Source organism: Cryptotermes secundus, unplaced genomic scaffold (assembly GCF_002891405.2).
Source record: "Cryptotermes secundus unplaced genomic scaffold, Csec_1.0 scaffold271, whole genome shotgun sequence".
In the NCBI taxonomy this organism is placed as follows: Eukaryota; Metazoa; Arthropoda; class Insecta; order Blattodea; family Kalotermitidae; genus Cryptotermes; species Cryptotermes secundus.
The window spans coordinates 518,900-535,883 of NW_019731219.1; the positions used below are offsets into that span (position 1 = coordinate 518,900).

General features: G+C 38.3%; 2 protein-coding genes across 16 annotated transcripts in view; one reads left to right on the forward strand and one right to left on the reverse strand.

Moving 5' to 3' along the window:
• Positions 1-2,984, reverse strand: part of LOC111866435 — a 28,040-nt gene extending 25,056 nt beyond the window's left edge. Inside the window, exon 1 of the mRNA XM_023855392.2 lies at positions 2,890-2,984. Coding sequence (XP_023711160.1) covers positions 2,890-2,961 — 72 coding nt within the window. The 5' untranslated portion in view covers positions 2,962-2,984. The remainder of the gene's footprint in view (positions 1-2,889) is intronic.
• Positions 2,985-10,889: 7,905 nt separating this feature from the next.
• Positions 10,890-16,984, forward strand: part of LOC111866429 (protein bric-a-brac 2) — an 83,775-nt gene continuing 77,680 nt past the window's right edge. For 14 of the 15 annotated variants that reach the window (XR_002843138.2, XR_002843137.2, XM_023855382.2 and 11 more), the window contains exons 1-2: positions 10,890-11,008; positions 15,043-15,726. Coding sequence is in view for 13 of the 15 variants with exons in the window: in XM_023855382.2 (XP_023711150.1) it covers positions 15,061-15,726 (666 nt within the window). In the remaining 2 variants the exon portion in view is untranslated. Of the gene's footprint in view, positions 11,009-11,221; positions 11,354-15,042; positions 15,727-16,984 lie in introns of those variants that run through there. The other variant, XM_023855380.2, reaches the window with a different exon arrangement.

Here is a 16,984-nt window from a genome sequence, read left to right on the forward strand (position 1 = left end):
GTTCATTTTATTTTCCTGGAAGATTGGTGGATTTGTTTTCTTCGATTTGTATTGTTTTTGTACCCAAAAGAGTGAGCTCTCTAAGTGAATGTCTACGGTGGATGACCGGCGTCCGATCATTTTTCAACCACGTTGTTCTGTGACTCTACATGGACGGAGAACCCAGCTGCTTTTATGTTATCATTCCCGGAGATCCGAGACAGATTTCTGAGCCCCCTTTATATTACATTTCTGTGGAGTTCTCAAATACTAAAATCGAATAAAATTCCGCGATTACATTCTACATAAGATAATTCATGAAAGCTGTTTTTATGTATACGGTGATATTGCATATTACCTTCGTTTCCATTATCTTAGGAGTCTCCTGCAAGACATTCCGAGATACATAATAATTGCGTACTTCTATGCGGTGTTTGAATAGGGTGCATGAAGTGAAGGCATAATTGGGAGGTTTGTCTATCCTTCCGTCGGCATATTTCATATTCTAAAGTAGGCTATTCAATTCATTTCGATGAAATTTGGTATTGGAATTCTTTGCTTAACCTTATAGAATATATTGCGGCCTCCGTAGTCAAGGTACGCGGGTTCAAACCCGGCGGAGGTCGTGGAATTTTTAAGGGCGGAAAAATTCAGGGAACAAGTCCTCCGGGAGGGACTATAAGCCGTGGGTCCCGTGTCGTAGCTTTACGGCACGTAAAAGAACCTCATGTCTCAAGGAGACCTCTGAGCCAAATTTGTAAGGACATTTCCCGCCCAACAATAATCTCTAACGCCTCTGGTAGATGGGGGAAGCATCTAGATACCGCTGAGCCAGTAGAGGCCGAACTCGCTGGCTGAGTCGGGACTGATGGCACGCACCAGTACCGGTAGGGTATAGAGACTGGTAGAATATCACAGGGGGATGTACAATAGTTCAAACTGGTCGCGGTACAAGGGGAAACCCACCCCCTCCAACCGCACCGGTCTCATAGGTCTATACTTCCTATTTTGCATGCAGCTCACATCTAAAAAAATTGGTATTCTTGTAACGTAACACATTTCTCAATAGTATATGCCACATTTATCTGAGTTTTTTCTGTATAAAACATGAATTAATTAAATAAAAAATCATCTGACTTAGTAGTGTCGTATTCGTAGTTTTGCAAAATAATCAAGGGCAATGAGGTATACAAAACAGCAAAGAATGGAGTTTTCCCCCTCCCCCACAACAGCAGCAGTTTCGTCTGTAAGGAATGACTATGGGCTGACGACAGGATTTTATTTTAACAAGAGACAGGCTTTCTTCTTCGCGACTAAGTTGAGACTAACTCTGTGTTCACAGCCTCCTATCCAACAGGAGTCTTTTCCCACAAGTAGTAAAGTGGCCTGCGAGTGAAGGCGAGTTCGAATTCGTTAGAGCTACGTGGGGTTTCGCTTTAAAGACACGCTTTCATACGAGTAGCATGATACTTAAGTACAGGGATAACTTTAATTACCGAAGGCAGTAAGTGAAGAAGGGAAGATGTTGCTTAACAAGAATATAGCAACATTTACACATCATGCAGTAGGTATGTTTTCATTGCCCTGAGGCAGACACGTAGATCGGGAGAGAAATCATGAAATTCATACAAAATTGTGGTGGGGAAGCATCTTGGAAAGCAGACGTTAGGACTATTCTTGACAAGAGATAATAACATTGAACTGCATCGGAAGGCAGTAAACTCTGAGGAAGTGACTAGAAGTGAATCAAGATCATGCCATACGCATTTTGGTATTAGTGACTTTCAAACGTTGGATTATAATACCATGGGATAATTTAGCCCTCTCCCAACCCCAAAGAAAATTGTGTGCTTTAAACGGTATGCTGAAATCGAAACCCTGGCAACTGTACCCAAATGCCAAAGTATAATGGAATCGCAGAGCAGCTTGTGTCAGGTAATTAGTTCACGGTTCCAAATCGTTACACGTCTAATAGACCTAAGGCTGGTATCTCAAATGAAGCGGTACATTAACAGAACGGTCTGCGTGACACACTTTTGTCCGCAGTTCGGAGCCCGACTTTCTCCTGCCGCATTAATACTGTATAATGTGTTGACATTGCTGTGAGAATCTCCCACATGCACTTTCTCTGAAAACAAATGTTCATATAATGCACAGACTGTTTAAAATATATGTTAGGAAATTTTATTACGTTCACTTCCTATGTAGCTACGTCCTTATTATTTCGACACACACAAAAGGTAACCGCAGAATTCACAGCATGCAGATGTCGTCAAGGTCGTCTAGCACTTTCACATACAATTTAGCGCCTCAGACGACTGCTCTGAAGAAAGCTTTTATGAACTATTTAGGCTGATTATCTGTGCTAGATGAAACCGTTCCTTGTTAAGTTGTAATGGTTGTCTAACGGAAATATTACCAAACTCTTTCATAAATACTGTTGAAGAGGAACAGTCCTAACTGTTGTCACAGCATGATAGGACTATACATGTAATAAAGAATTATCACAGCACATATGCACGCAAAATAAACTCTTGTTTCGTACATAGCAGATGGCCACAATAAATATTGTTTTGACTGTTCTTCACAATGGGGTTTGGCGGTGCTGCAAAATTACTTGACAAAAAAATTCATGGACCACTGTCTTGAAGTCTGAGAAAGAAATACTGGTGGGACAAATTTGAAATTCGAAATACAAGCTCGTTCTTTTCAGTTTATTAACTAATTGGCAAGAAAATCTTCGCTGACAGTGGTCCGGGTGTAATTTAGTTGGGTTGATTCCAATAGACTTGTAAGTTATACGCATATTTCGTTTATTGTTCAATAGTGAAATAATTATATTAGCTGTAGAGAAACAGTAAAACAGATTGCGCATTCGAGAATGTATATTACAAATTTCTCATAACTTACCAGTGCGTATATCCCCGCAACAGCAGACGCAACAAGTAGGCTGCAGCAAATGCAGGTCTCGAGAATCGCCATAACGCTACATGTTCACACCTCAATGCCGTCTCGAACACTGAATCACGTCTCTAGCGGTCTCTAGGGTCTAGCACTACTGTGTAGTTGGTTCGTGTTCTCGCAACTCGTGAGATGATTCGTTCATTTGTTTGCATTCTGCTATAGTAGCAGGAGCGGTTGTAGTTGTAGTGGTGGGGCAGGTGATCTGTCTAGTTGCTTCGAAAGCTACGATTACGGATACTATAGGAAATTATAATTTAGTGACGCTTCGTAATTAATGAAGCACAAACAGAAATATTAGAGAGTATCAGTTTCCTCGATAAAATATTGTAACTTCTGTAAGGTATAATCAAGACAAGCAGCACAAAACACAACAGGAGAGAACACAACCCAACAACTCAAACACATATGGGCATCGAGAGGACTTATTTTAACAACAAAAGGAACAACAATGACAGCAGTTTCCTAGCCCAATAATTTTAACACCTGTTCATGACCGCATTGGTCAAAACATGTAATGGTGAACTTTTAAATTTTACAGTGAATAACTTTTAATAAATTTTATAGAACACAGTGTTGCACATGAGATTGTAAAAAATTAATCAACACTATGTCAGATATAGATTTGGAATATACAAAATTATAATTTTGCCTGTGGTTCTGTATGGGTGTGAAACTTGCTCTCTAACATTAAAGGAGGAACGTAGACTGAGGGTGTATGAGAACAGGGTGCTGAGGAGAATATTTGGACCAAAAAGAAGCAAAGTGACGGAAGGTTGAAGAAAACTGCATAATGAAGAGCTACATAACTTGTACTCTTCGGCAAGTAAAATTAGAATGATAAAGTCAAGGAAGGTGAGATGGGCAGAGCATGTAGCACGAATTTGGAGAAGAGGAATGCAAATAGGATATTGGTGGGAAAGCCATAAGGAAAGAGACCCCTGGGAATACCAAGACGTAGGTGGGTAAACAATATTAAAACGGATCTTAGAGATGTAGGATGGGATGGTATGGATTGGATTAATCTGGCTAAGGATAGGGCCCAGTGGGTTGCTCTTGTGAACACGATAATGGACCTTCGGGTTCCACGAAATGCTGGAAAGTTCTTGAGTAGCTGCACAACTGGCAGCTTCTCAAGAAGGGCTCAGCTCCACGAGTGAATGCCTAATACTATTTCTACAACATGTCATTTGAACGAAAGTTAAATACTCGCAACACAACAAATATGTGTACAAATGAAACACAATTAGCAACTTGCGAACACGGGTCTTGTTTTTCAGTGTCTGAAAATATAAAAAAAATAGGATTAAAATATAAAATTTTAATAATTGATCTTATTGTATGAGTTTATCAGTAGAAACAATACCTAATCCGTAGACTCAAGAATAATATCTGTAACCTGAAGAATCGTAGTCGAACTCGGAGAGGTGAGAACTCTAGAAGACATGACTCTAAAACCCTACAATATAAGTATTAATAACTAAAGACTTCAGATTAGCTAGATCTTATAGTAAGGAAAACGTACAATATCTAAACTATTTACGAGTACTAGGAAAAGAGACCTGGGAGCCGGTTCTTAAACAAAATGAGGCAAATGATGCATACAATGAATTTTTATGCATCCTTCAGTACTATCACAATGTAGTTATGCCTAAAAAATGGGTAAAAATTAAGCAGCAAAAAATAAATGGATTACCTTAGGCATAAGGGTATCAGGAAACAGACTTAGGACCCTTCATAGCTTAATTAAAGAAGGAAACACATCTGAAGAACTTAAAAAATACTATAACCAGTACAAAAAAAATATACAACAAAATTATCGGTGAGGCTAAAAAATTAAGCAACATCGAATACGATCATCCGGGAACAAATCAAAAGTCATGTGGGATTTAATCAAAGAAGAATTAGGCAGTCAGCAAAAAGTTCCAAAGAACATTGAATTAGGAGTGATTGGAACAACTATACAGGATCCAAAAGTTATAGCCAATGTTTTTAATGAATACTATACTAACACTGCCCAGCACATCCAGAGTAACAATCCGACAGCACAAAACAATGAAGACAGGACCAACACAATAAAAGACAACAGCAATAGCATGTTCTTAACCCCAACCACTGAAAGGGAGGTGGTAGACATAATTAAAACACTGGGTAACAAAAAATCAAGGGGCATTGACGATATTCCAGAGTTCATTATTAAAAAATGTCATCCTCAACTAGTAAATGCTCTAACATACATAATAAATCTGTCATTTTCATCTGGTTATTTCCCCGACCAACTACAAATAGCAAAAGTGAAACCCTTGTATAAGAAAGGTTGTACTGCAGATGTTGGGAACTACAGGCCAGTGTCATTAATTTCGGGGTTTTCTAAAATAATCGAAAAAATTATGCACAATAGACTTTTATCATTCATAAATAAGTACTAATTGGATTGGTAATGTTTTACGCAGAAAAAGCCTTCTAAAAGAAGTTATTGAAGGAAAGATAGAGGGGCGGATGAAAGTAACAAGAAGACGAGGAAGAAGAAGTAAGAAGATGCTGGATGACCTTGGGGACAGAAGAGGATATTGTCATTTGAAGGAGAAAGCTCTAGATCGCATTAAGTGGAGGAATTGTTTTGGAAGAGACTGTGGACCTGTCGTCTGACAGATTATTGATGATGATAAAATAACTACAGCATAATCAACAATAAACAACCTGGATTCTGCAAAGGTAAATCAACACATACAGCAATCACAGAATTTACAAAGACGGTCCACAAAGCACTAGATGAAAAAGAAACGAGTAAAGGGATATTTGGGATTTATCAAAAGCGTTCAACCTAGTAGATCATGATATATTGCTAAGTAAGATGGAAAGAATGGGAATATGAGGGGTTTCACTAAGGTGGTTCCAAACATACTTAGAAAACATAGAACAAGCGGTAGAAATTACATGCAGATGCAAAAGAACTAATCGAAACATTAATTACCTATCCCGAAAGAGACCCATCAGCTATGGCGTCCCACGAGGTTCCGTTCTGGGACCAGTGTTGTTTCTGTTATACATAAACGACCTGGAGGTCAGCATAGAACGTGGGAAACCTACGTTCTTTGCCTATGATACTAGCATTTTATAGCAGGAAATAGCGCTAACGAAATTCAAAGTAAAACGAATGAAACAATAAACAAAATCACAGAGTGGTTTGAGAGGAATCGATTAACTATTAATAAAGAGAAAACAATAGCAATAGCCTTTCATCATCCTCAAAAACTACAACTTGAATGCCCTCCAATAAGGATTTATGACACAGTTATCAACTACACAGATCACTCAAAATTTCTGGGAGTCTGGCTAGATAAGCATCTAAGATGGACTATGCATACACAAAAGCTAGCGAACAGCTTATGTAAAGTATGTTTTGGCCTAAGGGCAGTTAGAAGAGTGACTGAACTAGAGACGGTCCGCACGTTATATTACGCTCATTTCCAATTTTTATTATCATACGGACTGATATTTTGGGGCAATTCGGTAAATGCAAAATTGATCTTTAAATTACAGAAGAGAGATATAAGAGCTATGACCCAGATCCCAAAAACAACTAGTTGTAAACAAATTTTCAAATCATTACATATATTACCTATACCATCTTTGTACATATACGGAACTCTAATATACATAAAATCCAATTTGAATGATTTCACAACCAACTCAGGATTACACTCATACAACACAAGGAAAAAAGACGACTTGCACGTCATCCCATGTAATACAAGTCTATGCAAGAACAACTTTAACAATGTAGGACTTCGACTGCTAAATCATCTGCCACGATATATTAAAGAAATACCGGTACTATATAAGTTCAAAAGCGCTTTGAAAACTTACCTACTCGATCATTGTTTTTATAAAGTGGATGAGTTTCTCTCGTGTGAGACAAACACTAATCAATTATAATCACATAATTCATGAATAATCAGTTTTGGGAATCCCTACTGCGCAGTTTTCCTTTCTTTCTTCCAGCAACCAAGATAACACAGTCGGAGATGTACCTGAATGGGCTACTCTGGAGAGATTGCAGATACCAAGAAGCTGCACCAGGAAGGGAGAACAGATGTAATGAGATGTTGCAGTGTAGAGTCTACAGTGAAACATTATACCAGTGCTATCATCAAATTCACCAATATTATCTCAAAGGCCGCGCCATAGCTTAAGCGGTAAGTCGCCGGCTTTCCACAGCTGCGGTCTAGTCAAGTGGGATTTGTGATGGACAAAGTGGCTCTGGCTCTGGGGCAGGTTTGCCCCGAGTACTTCGGTTTCCCTTACCAATCCTCATTCCAGCAAATTCTCCATAAGCATTAACACCAGTACAGGCACAATAGGACATATGGAAGCCGACTTGCCGAGAGGACCTAGTATGGAAACCACTTCACACTATATGAAATCTATTGTAAACAATTGTAAGTATTGTAACTTTATTCTCTTATTGTAATCAGCCAATGTACAGTAACTGACTTTTCCTATATCATGTAACAATGATCTATAGAGACGAAATAAACAAATAAATAAATAAATATTATGAAATTTTTATTTGAAAAAAATATAAAAGAGCTTTCTGTAATGTAAATTACCGATAACGGACGTGTTTATTTTCTGGTGTATTTAGTGCTGGGATTGGTTGGAATTGAAGGGGTGTGCTGTTGCAGTAGTCATGTAGGTTGACCCAGATTCCATTAAACTAAATCCGGATTTCCACAAACATCGCTACGATGTAATGCTCTATATAAGTTATCATATCGCTAACAAAGTTTGTCTTCTTACTTAGTAACCCGATTATTGTATTTAAAGGGTGAGTCACTCGGAGGTATCTCCGAATTAATAATTATAAATCATGCATTAATTTGCAGAAGAGGACGAAATTTTGCCTGTGAATGCCTTGGTAGATAATCGAGTTACAGAAAATGCTGAAATTGGTTTCCGTCCGCCTAGTGACAGACCGACACGGCGCTCCTTGCAGCAGTTTCGTTGTCAGTGTTTTATTTAAAGTCAACAGTGCGAGGTTTATTTTTAAGCATCCTGCTCCTCAGTAAACCTCCATAGGAAGAAGTCTGGCAAAGTCATATTTGGAGATTGGGCAGTCAAAGTCCTTTCGAGATAATCTCATCCACAATACAATACAAAACAAAACAAACTCCGTGGTTTTAGTCCGCAAGCGAATTATACCGACCGAGTATTTCCATTCTGTTCTACTAGTGTGAAGATTATATTGCTTTTAAAGATTGTGTGTGCTTATACATAATATCGTTGACTGCAGTTGTCCTCAGTTTCTGTTTGTATTAAGTAAAACGAAGGTAACGCTATCCCTGTACCAGGCCGTGAAGGCCCATAGAGTTCTGAGACGTTGAGGGTCCCACATTTTCTAGGCAGTCGGCTCAAAGATGGCGGCAAGGTTGTCAGCCAGCCGCTCTTTACTCCTCAGGAAAATTATTTAATTAATTCCTGGTACTCATTCCTTTTGGAAGCGGAGTCGACCCCAGGACCATAGTGCGGCTGGAAGGATTAGGTCAATTTTTGATCTTGAAAAAGCGTTTGATTGTTTAAACCATGATATATTGATCTCTAAATTACAATTTTATGGTGTTAATGTCAAAGCTAAGTTATGGTTTGAATCATATCTTAATAAAAGATATCAGAGAACTCAGGTTTCTAATGAGGAATCAAATCTAATTAATCTTTCTACGTGGGAAAAGATAACTGATGGTGTTCCCTAGGGATCAGTTCTGGGTCCTTTGTTGTTCCTTATTTATATTAATGATTTGCCCAAAATTGTAGACGGCAATGCTATACCTATTTTGTTTGCTGATGATACAAGCATATTAGTCAAAGGTTCTGACTTGGGGGACTTTCGAAATAAGATGTCTAACACCTTCACTTGCGTAAATAAATGATTAAAAGCAAATTTACTTTCAATAGATGTTAACAAAACTCATTGTATTCATTTTAAAACTAAAAATAAATCCTCAGTTGATGTAAATACGTAGGTAGGCTGAAAAGTAATGCACACATGCTTGTAGAGCACGAACGAAATGACCTTCAGAAGCGCGCCAGGTGGCATGTGGAAGTAACATTCCCCCTCAATACGCATGCGCAGGTTTGAGGTCGTTGCGTTCATCCTGTGTATTTCGAAAAGCGGAAGTATGGAGACGTGTTCTAGTGCCATGTCAACGCGAGTTAAACAGCGTGCTGTTATCGAATTTTTAACTGCTGAAAAAGTGACTCCTACTGAGATTCATCGTCGTTTGAAGGCTGTTAATGGTGACGATGCTGTTGATAGGTCTACTGTAAATCGATGGGTAATAAAATTTCGTGGTTGCGAGCCTGGAAAAGCCATAATTGTTGATGAAACACGCAGAGGATGTCCGATCACTGCCACAGACGATAATCATCGCAAACTCGTCGACGATTTGATTCAAAATGACCGGCGAATCAATCAAAAGCGTATCGCAAACCATATTGGAATATCCAAGGAACGTGTCGGCTTCATTATTGAACAATTAGGATACCATAAAATCTGTGCACGGTGGGTACCACGCCGTCTCACAGACGAGAACAAACAGCGTCGATTGGAATGCTGCGAGCAACTTTTGCAGCACTACCGTGACGAAGGAGACGACTTTCTTTTGAATACTGTGACGTGGGACGAGTCATGAGTCCATCGTTACGACCCGGAAGAAAAAAGACAGAGCGCTGAATATCGACATCCGTCTTCTCCTCAGGCGAAAAAGCTCAAAACACAACCATCCGCCAAAGAACTTCTTTTTACTGTGTTTTGGGATGCTTACCGAGTTTATGTGACCGATTTTCTGGAACGAGGGGCAACGGTAAATTCTTCTCAGTACATACAGACTCTCAAACACCTCCGGCATCGAGTTTGTCGTGTTAGAGGCAGCCTGATGCCAATAATCTTGCAACATGACAACGCTCGTCCACACATCTCGCGCGCAACTGAAGAGGCTCTGCGAAACCTGAAGTTTGAACCGATTCCACACCCTCCTTATTATACCCCCGATCTTGCGCCTTGCGATTTTTATTTTTTTTTTTTCCTCTACTCAAGAGAGACCTCAAGGGTAATCATTACACCTCGGACGATGAGGTGAAGGCAGCCGTCAAGTCCTGGATTCGAGAAAAGTCGGAAGAATTTTTCAGTGATGGAATGAAAAAAACTTGTTACACGTTGGGAGAAATGTGTTAGCCTTAACGGTGACTATGTTGAAAAATAAATATATGTTTTTTAAACTTCAGAATGGTACTTTAATGTACTTTTTGCCCGATCTTGCTATTTGTTCTTGTTTGCTCTCTACAAGCATGTGTGCATTACTTTTCAGCCTACCCACGTATCATTCATAACAATAAACCAATAACAACTGTGTCTAATATTAAGACCCTTGGCTAAAATATAAATGATTCATTGAAATGGAGAGGTCATATTGAATGTATTATTTGAATACCATATCCTACCTGTTTTACTGTGGAACTATGAAACGTAAAATAAATGAAATGAAATGAAGAAAATCCAATGTTCATACTTTACAGGCACTGGTGAGAAACTCTCCCCCGATAAATAATGTTGCAAACTGACTCTTGTACTACAGAAGTTCTTACTGTTGTGTTTTCTGTTGTCGAACTGAGTTTGATATCACTTCACTCATGCCGCTCTAAATGATTTTGAGTGAAGCGATATTAAACTCAGGTCGAAAAAAAAACACACACACAATGCAGTAAGAACCTCTGCAATACAAGAGGCCAGGGTTGCAAATTATTTGTAGCTATTCATGTGAACTGCTGATTGTTTGGGAGATACAGTACACAAAGGCTGGTGGTATAATAGCATACCCTCTTACCGATCGAGCTCTCGGCACTGACGGCAGCCATTTTGTATCAATAGACTTGCCTCCGAGCTCCGAACATTGAGGCAGCAGTGTTCGGTCAGTTTGGGAGAGACAGTGTTGAATGTTGTATTGATTTATAGTTCTTTGCCGATATTTATTCTAATGTTTACATCATTGAATATATTTAGGAAAGAGAGGTCTGTATCTAAGAGCTTCATATATTATTTATTTATAATAAGTGTAACCAAATGTTTATTTCACGTTTAATATAAACGAAGTTAGAATTATCCTCATTATCGGTTGATAATACTCGACAGTGCGGTATAGTATGATCCGCTTGTAATTTCAGACCCGTATATTGTTATGTGTTTTCGTAGTATGCGGGTGGTAGTGTTTGGAAGTATCAAAATCTTTTTTTAAATTTTTTTCAGTATTTTTGTTGGAAATCAAGTAGAGCGTTATTTAAAATGGCGTTGCTTTCGTTACTGTCGGCTGCTTATGCCATTACACATTCCAGTTGAAAGAAAATTATGACAGAAAAGGTAACCGGAATTGTATTGTAGTTAATGCGACCGAAATGTTTTTGTTAGACGTACATTCAGCTGTTGGATATCTTTCACGAAACCAGTTATGGCATTTGAACAAACGTAATGCTCTTCAGGAGTTAACACTTCTTTGAATATGACATTAGAGTAAAAGAATAGCTTATCTTTAATACGTGTCACGTATTAAAGATAAGCAGCGACACACACACACACACAGAGCCTACACAGAACAATACCTGAACAGCGATAAAACGAGATGTGGCCGCTGCAGCACTATAGACAGAGGGCGTGTACCCCGAGAAAATTTGAATTTTTAAAAATTTGGAAAAAGAAAAAGAACAGAAAATTTATAGACATTTTAATTTGAATTGAAGTTTTAAAAAAGTGCCAATTTTAGAAATCAAATTGACGCGTGTAGATTAACAAAGATTTTATACATACATACAGTTGGAAAGACTGGTGATCTTAAATTTTAAACTACGGGCAGTGTAGCAGCTACGTAAGAATACACACCTGATGATGGCCATTTTGGGCCGAAACATGTAGTGTGGAGGAAGGGAAGAAGAAAGAACTACAATTAAATTGTTGCACTTAAGACGGAGTTTGTCTTATATATATTGTGTGAGTGTAACAGGATGCTTAAATATAATATTGCTACCATGTATATATAACATATAATACAAACATACATAAGATGAGTCATGCCTAAAAAAGTGAAAACCATTACAAGGACTCTTGGGGAATGTCAGCAACTGTAACCTTACATTCAGGTTTATTACTAATATAAAATCTGAAAAGTAAGATGAGCATGATAGTGGTATGGCTGATATGACGTAAGGCATGTATAGGGCCGATTTTGTGGTTCTGTAGTTTGAAGTTAACAGTTTTTATTTTTTGAGAAGGGACAGTTATTTTCCTCTCTTATAGAATTGTTGTAAAGGTACTTCATAATATTATATACTTCCAGTGTTTCAACACTTGTATTTTTTAACTGAAGATTTTTGAATGGTAGAAACATCTTTGACAATTTCATGTATTTTATATGGCTTTCTTGAAGTTATCAGAGTTCATGTTAATATTGCTGGTGTTTGTGTTTCTGGTGGTATACAAACTGAAGTGTTACAATACAAGTTGTGCTTGTAATCTGTTATAGTTCCAAATTTCCATATATATGCTTATCCAGTAGGTACTACTACTATGCAACAAGTCAGGGTATAGTGAATTATGTTCGGAAAATCTGTAGAAGTACACTGTGGTTACAGAAATATCCCAAGAACAAAATACACTACAATAGACCTAATCACATACATTATTTATAATTCTTTAGCAGTTATGCAGTATATTTAAAAATTGCTTAAATTACCTGATTTACCTTATTTATTAGGATGAGGTAGAAGGTATTCACAATTGGTTTTTTATTAAGTAGTACAGTTAAAATAAGTATGTATAGTAGTATATTGTTTGTGTAATCCCCGTCCTTCCCAACACACTTAGTCTAGTGGCCCACAAAAATTCTTGGTTGAGCTACAAGCCACACACGCATTTCTTCTTTCACGTCTTGGTCACTGGCCAAGTGGTGGCCTTTCAAAGCATCTTTGGAGTGATTTAAAAGGAGCCAGATTATGGTTGTACAGAGGATGCAGACAAGAATTTTGTTGCAGCATTGCTAAACTTTTTGACAGTAGTCCATGACATTTGGTTCGAATAGCTTGTTTCAACTGGTCCTAAAGATTTGCACTATAATAGACACTGTTTCTGTTGTGTCCTTCTCTTGGTAGTCTTTTTTGTGCATGGTTAAGTTTCAAACTTCTTTGAATATCAATGTCTGATGTTTCCATTATTTACTCTTGTGTCTGCATTCTGGAGCATTTTGTTGGATCCATATTTTGTCCCTAATCAGCATCACCTTCATTACGATAGCAGTTCAATACGCCTTGCAAAACTGTCAAATAGTTGCTATTGTGCTGTCCTGTGAATTGTTTTTTGGAACCCAGGTTGCACAAACTTTATGAGATCCAAGAGTGTCTTAAATGATTCCATGAACACAACCATGACTGATGCATAGAGGATGCACCACTTCATCAGTAGTCATCCATCGATTATCCAGAATTATGGCATGGACTTGAGCAGTGCTTTTCTCTCTATTGGATGTGGGCGGGCATAGTGATAATTCTTTATCATTGACACTTGTGCAATTTTTTTTAATATAGTTATCCATTTGTACACACTTCAGTGCAATAAAGCACTGTTTCCATATTATCATGCATCTTACACATATCATTTTAATATGGGAAATAACATGACTGAGTGAATGCTTTTTGCACAAGTCAAGTACAGTAAGGCTCAGGATCATGGTTGGGTGGCACATAATGCATAAGCCTGCTTGTCGTTAACTGCTCAATGATTTATTGGGTTAAAATTGGAGAGAAATGATAATGTATGCAGACTGTAGGTTTGTCAGTTCTGATGGCAGTTTGAATTTCCACGGCCCAGCTTTACAGGAGAAGCATCAGACCTTTGCATCTGAATAACATGCTTTTATTCCATCTCCAACTTATGTTATTTCAACCATTCCCTCTCTTCAAATTGGATGCTATGAAGAAGTGTGTGTGTGCGCACACATTCCCACATGTACATGTACATGCAAGATGCATGACTTCGTGATACTGTGTACTTCATCACAATGTTAAGTTAAAAGTTTGACTGTCCTTTCTTGAGTCATAAACATTTGAAGTAAAATATCACCCAGCTCTTGCTTGGATATTTTTTCTCAGTGTTACAAGTATGGGACCAGTGACAAGGTTGTATAAATGGGGTCCCAAGATTTTGCCTTTATATATTTTCAATATTATAGGACAAAAGTTTTGGATTTTCTGGGTAAAAGTCTATTTTGTCTTCAGTTATCATTCCTTCCTTCAGAATTGAACAGTGCTGTTTACACTGAGCACCAAGCACATGGTAGCATAGATGGTTGAGGCATTGTGCTACAAGCCAGAAGTTCGCTGCTTAAATGAGGTAATTGGATTTTTCAGTTGCCATTATCATTACAACCACACTCTGGCCCTGGGGTCAACTCAGCTTCTAACAGAAGTGAGTACCAGGAATCTTCCTGGGGATGAAGGGCGGCCGGCTCTTAAGGCTGACAGCCTCGCCACCATCTGTGAGCTGAATGTCTGGAAAATTTGGGGACTTGACTTCTCACAACCCTGTGGACCTCCATGGCCTGTTACAGGAATAGCTTTACCTTTTGACCTCTATAAAAATATTGTGACTTGGGATTCTCTTCTTTAGAATTGGTCTTGAAGATCTCTCATTGCTTCTTCACTGCTTGTAATTCTCATATGTCACTGGAACATCCGTTGCCTCATGGACCATTCCTGTCGATCACAGAACTATAGTGGACTTGACATTCTGTGCCACAAGAAATGCTGTAGTGGTCTGTGGCAGGAATTTCTGAACGAATGGTCAGGTGTCTGTTCATTTTACACCATTAGAACTCTTTCACACACAAAAATGTAATGTTCTTTCCTTGGAGTCTCTCATTTTATTCTACAGAGAGTTGGAAACAAAAATTAAAAAGAGTGAAATGTAGACTGTGTTATGTAATGAATGACTATCCATCCATTGAAGAACATATTGCCCTTTATGTTATCAAGAAAAATGCAAATATTACACCTTTGTTTCAGATTTAACTGAGAGGAAAGATGCTGGCATCATCACAGCAGTTTTGTGTCAAGTGGAACAGTTACAGCTCAAACCTACAGAATGTGTTTCCACGACTTTTAACCAGTGAACATTTTGTGGATATAACATTGGCATGTGAGGGTCAGATGATTAAATGTCATAAAGTGGTATTATCAGCATGCAGCACATATTTTGAGAATCTCCTAGTTCATAACCCATGTCAACATCCGATAATCTTTATGAAAGACATGAAACATTGGGAAGTTCAGGCTCTTGTGGATTTCATGTACAAGGGGGAAGTGAATGTGAGTCAGGAAGAGTTGAACTCTCTGCTTGTGGCTGCAGAAGCATTGCAAATCCGTGGTTTATGTGGTTCGGATCAGTCAAGTACAGGAAAACAACAAAACTTGCCGAGGCAGCAGGTGGATGAGATCAGGCTTCCAGCTGTTTCTTTACCCCATGATACTGTTTTGTCAGGCAGAGAAACTCCCCCCTTTAAACGTAGAAGAAACGTGGCAGAGGATCAAGAGCAGACATCTAATAAAGTTGTGAAGAACAACAGAACTTCCCCTGGTCCCACCTCTTCCTCCACAATGGAAGTTAACTCTTTGCCAGTTACTACTGCACCATCCAGCTGTAACACTTCTTCTGAGACTGACACATATTCTGACCATGTAGAGAATAAGGTAAGTACTTAGTTATCTGACTTAAGATGGAAAGTTATTACTAAGAGCTCACCAATTTTTCCACGTTGTAGCTCTGATTTTGCCCCCAGGCCTTCTCATTTGTTTTTCTCTGTCTGGTTTTCCCTCTTAAGTGTCCTTCCTTCACTTACCTGTTTTACTTATTTAGCGTACATTTAATTTTCCTTTCTGTGTATATGTCAGTTTAATTTTTTTGTGGTTTAAGAATTTAAATATTTTGACATGTTTACAGCAAAAAGTTTTGAAAGTGCACCCAGTAGTTTCTCCATGTCTGTCTTTTCATCTCTGTATGCTAATGTTAACATGTAACTACTCATGAACTTAAGATTGGATTTTTATGAATTTTTATGTTGGGGATTTTTTTTAAATATTTCCCAGCAAATTCCAATTTTAAGACTAGATGACGGTAATGGACACTTCATATGAAGAACATTTATTTCTGCATACATCATGAGCATAACTTGCTAAATATTATTGCATCTGGTGGAAAGGGAGGTGCATGACAGATGCATTATTCTTAGTGTACATTTATGTCACTGAACATAAATGCACCATTGGTTGACAAGTTAAGGATTGTTCTGGTCATATGTGATGAAATAAAAGGACTTTCTTTTTTTTATTTATTTTTGACACATTTTATTAATGCAGTAAATACTTCAGAATCACTACTCTGTGTGTTAACATAGAACAGAATATTTCAAATTATTTACGTGTTTGTATTGTGGGAACTGCCCACATTCAAGCAAGTGTAACAACGCAAGCGTCATAGCTTAGCAACGACGAGTAAACAACGGTTGCTAGGCAAAAGCAAGTAAACAGCAGTTGCTAGGGAACTTATAAACACGGTGGTGAGCCTGCCCCGCACGAGGATTTCCATTGTCTTCTCCTTCCATGATAGGACCTGGTAGGGGCCGCTGTAGAGGGACACTACTCACAGAGCTACTCCGTTTACTACACTACTCCGTTTAAGGCAGGTTTTACTGTAATTAAAATATTACCAGAGCCAACTGTATACAGAAACATATGGATGAAATTTGTTTCTTGTGCTGGTTATAACAGTTAAACATCCCTATAGTGCTCTTTTCAAATGTCCACATTAGGAGAGACTGATCAATTCTGCTTAACTTAAAATATTCATACTGTGGGAACTGCCCACATTCAAGCAAGTGTAACAACGCAAGCGTCATTGCTTAGCAACGACGAGTAAACAACGGTTGCTAGGCAAAAGCGAGTAAACAGC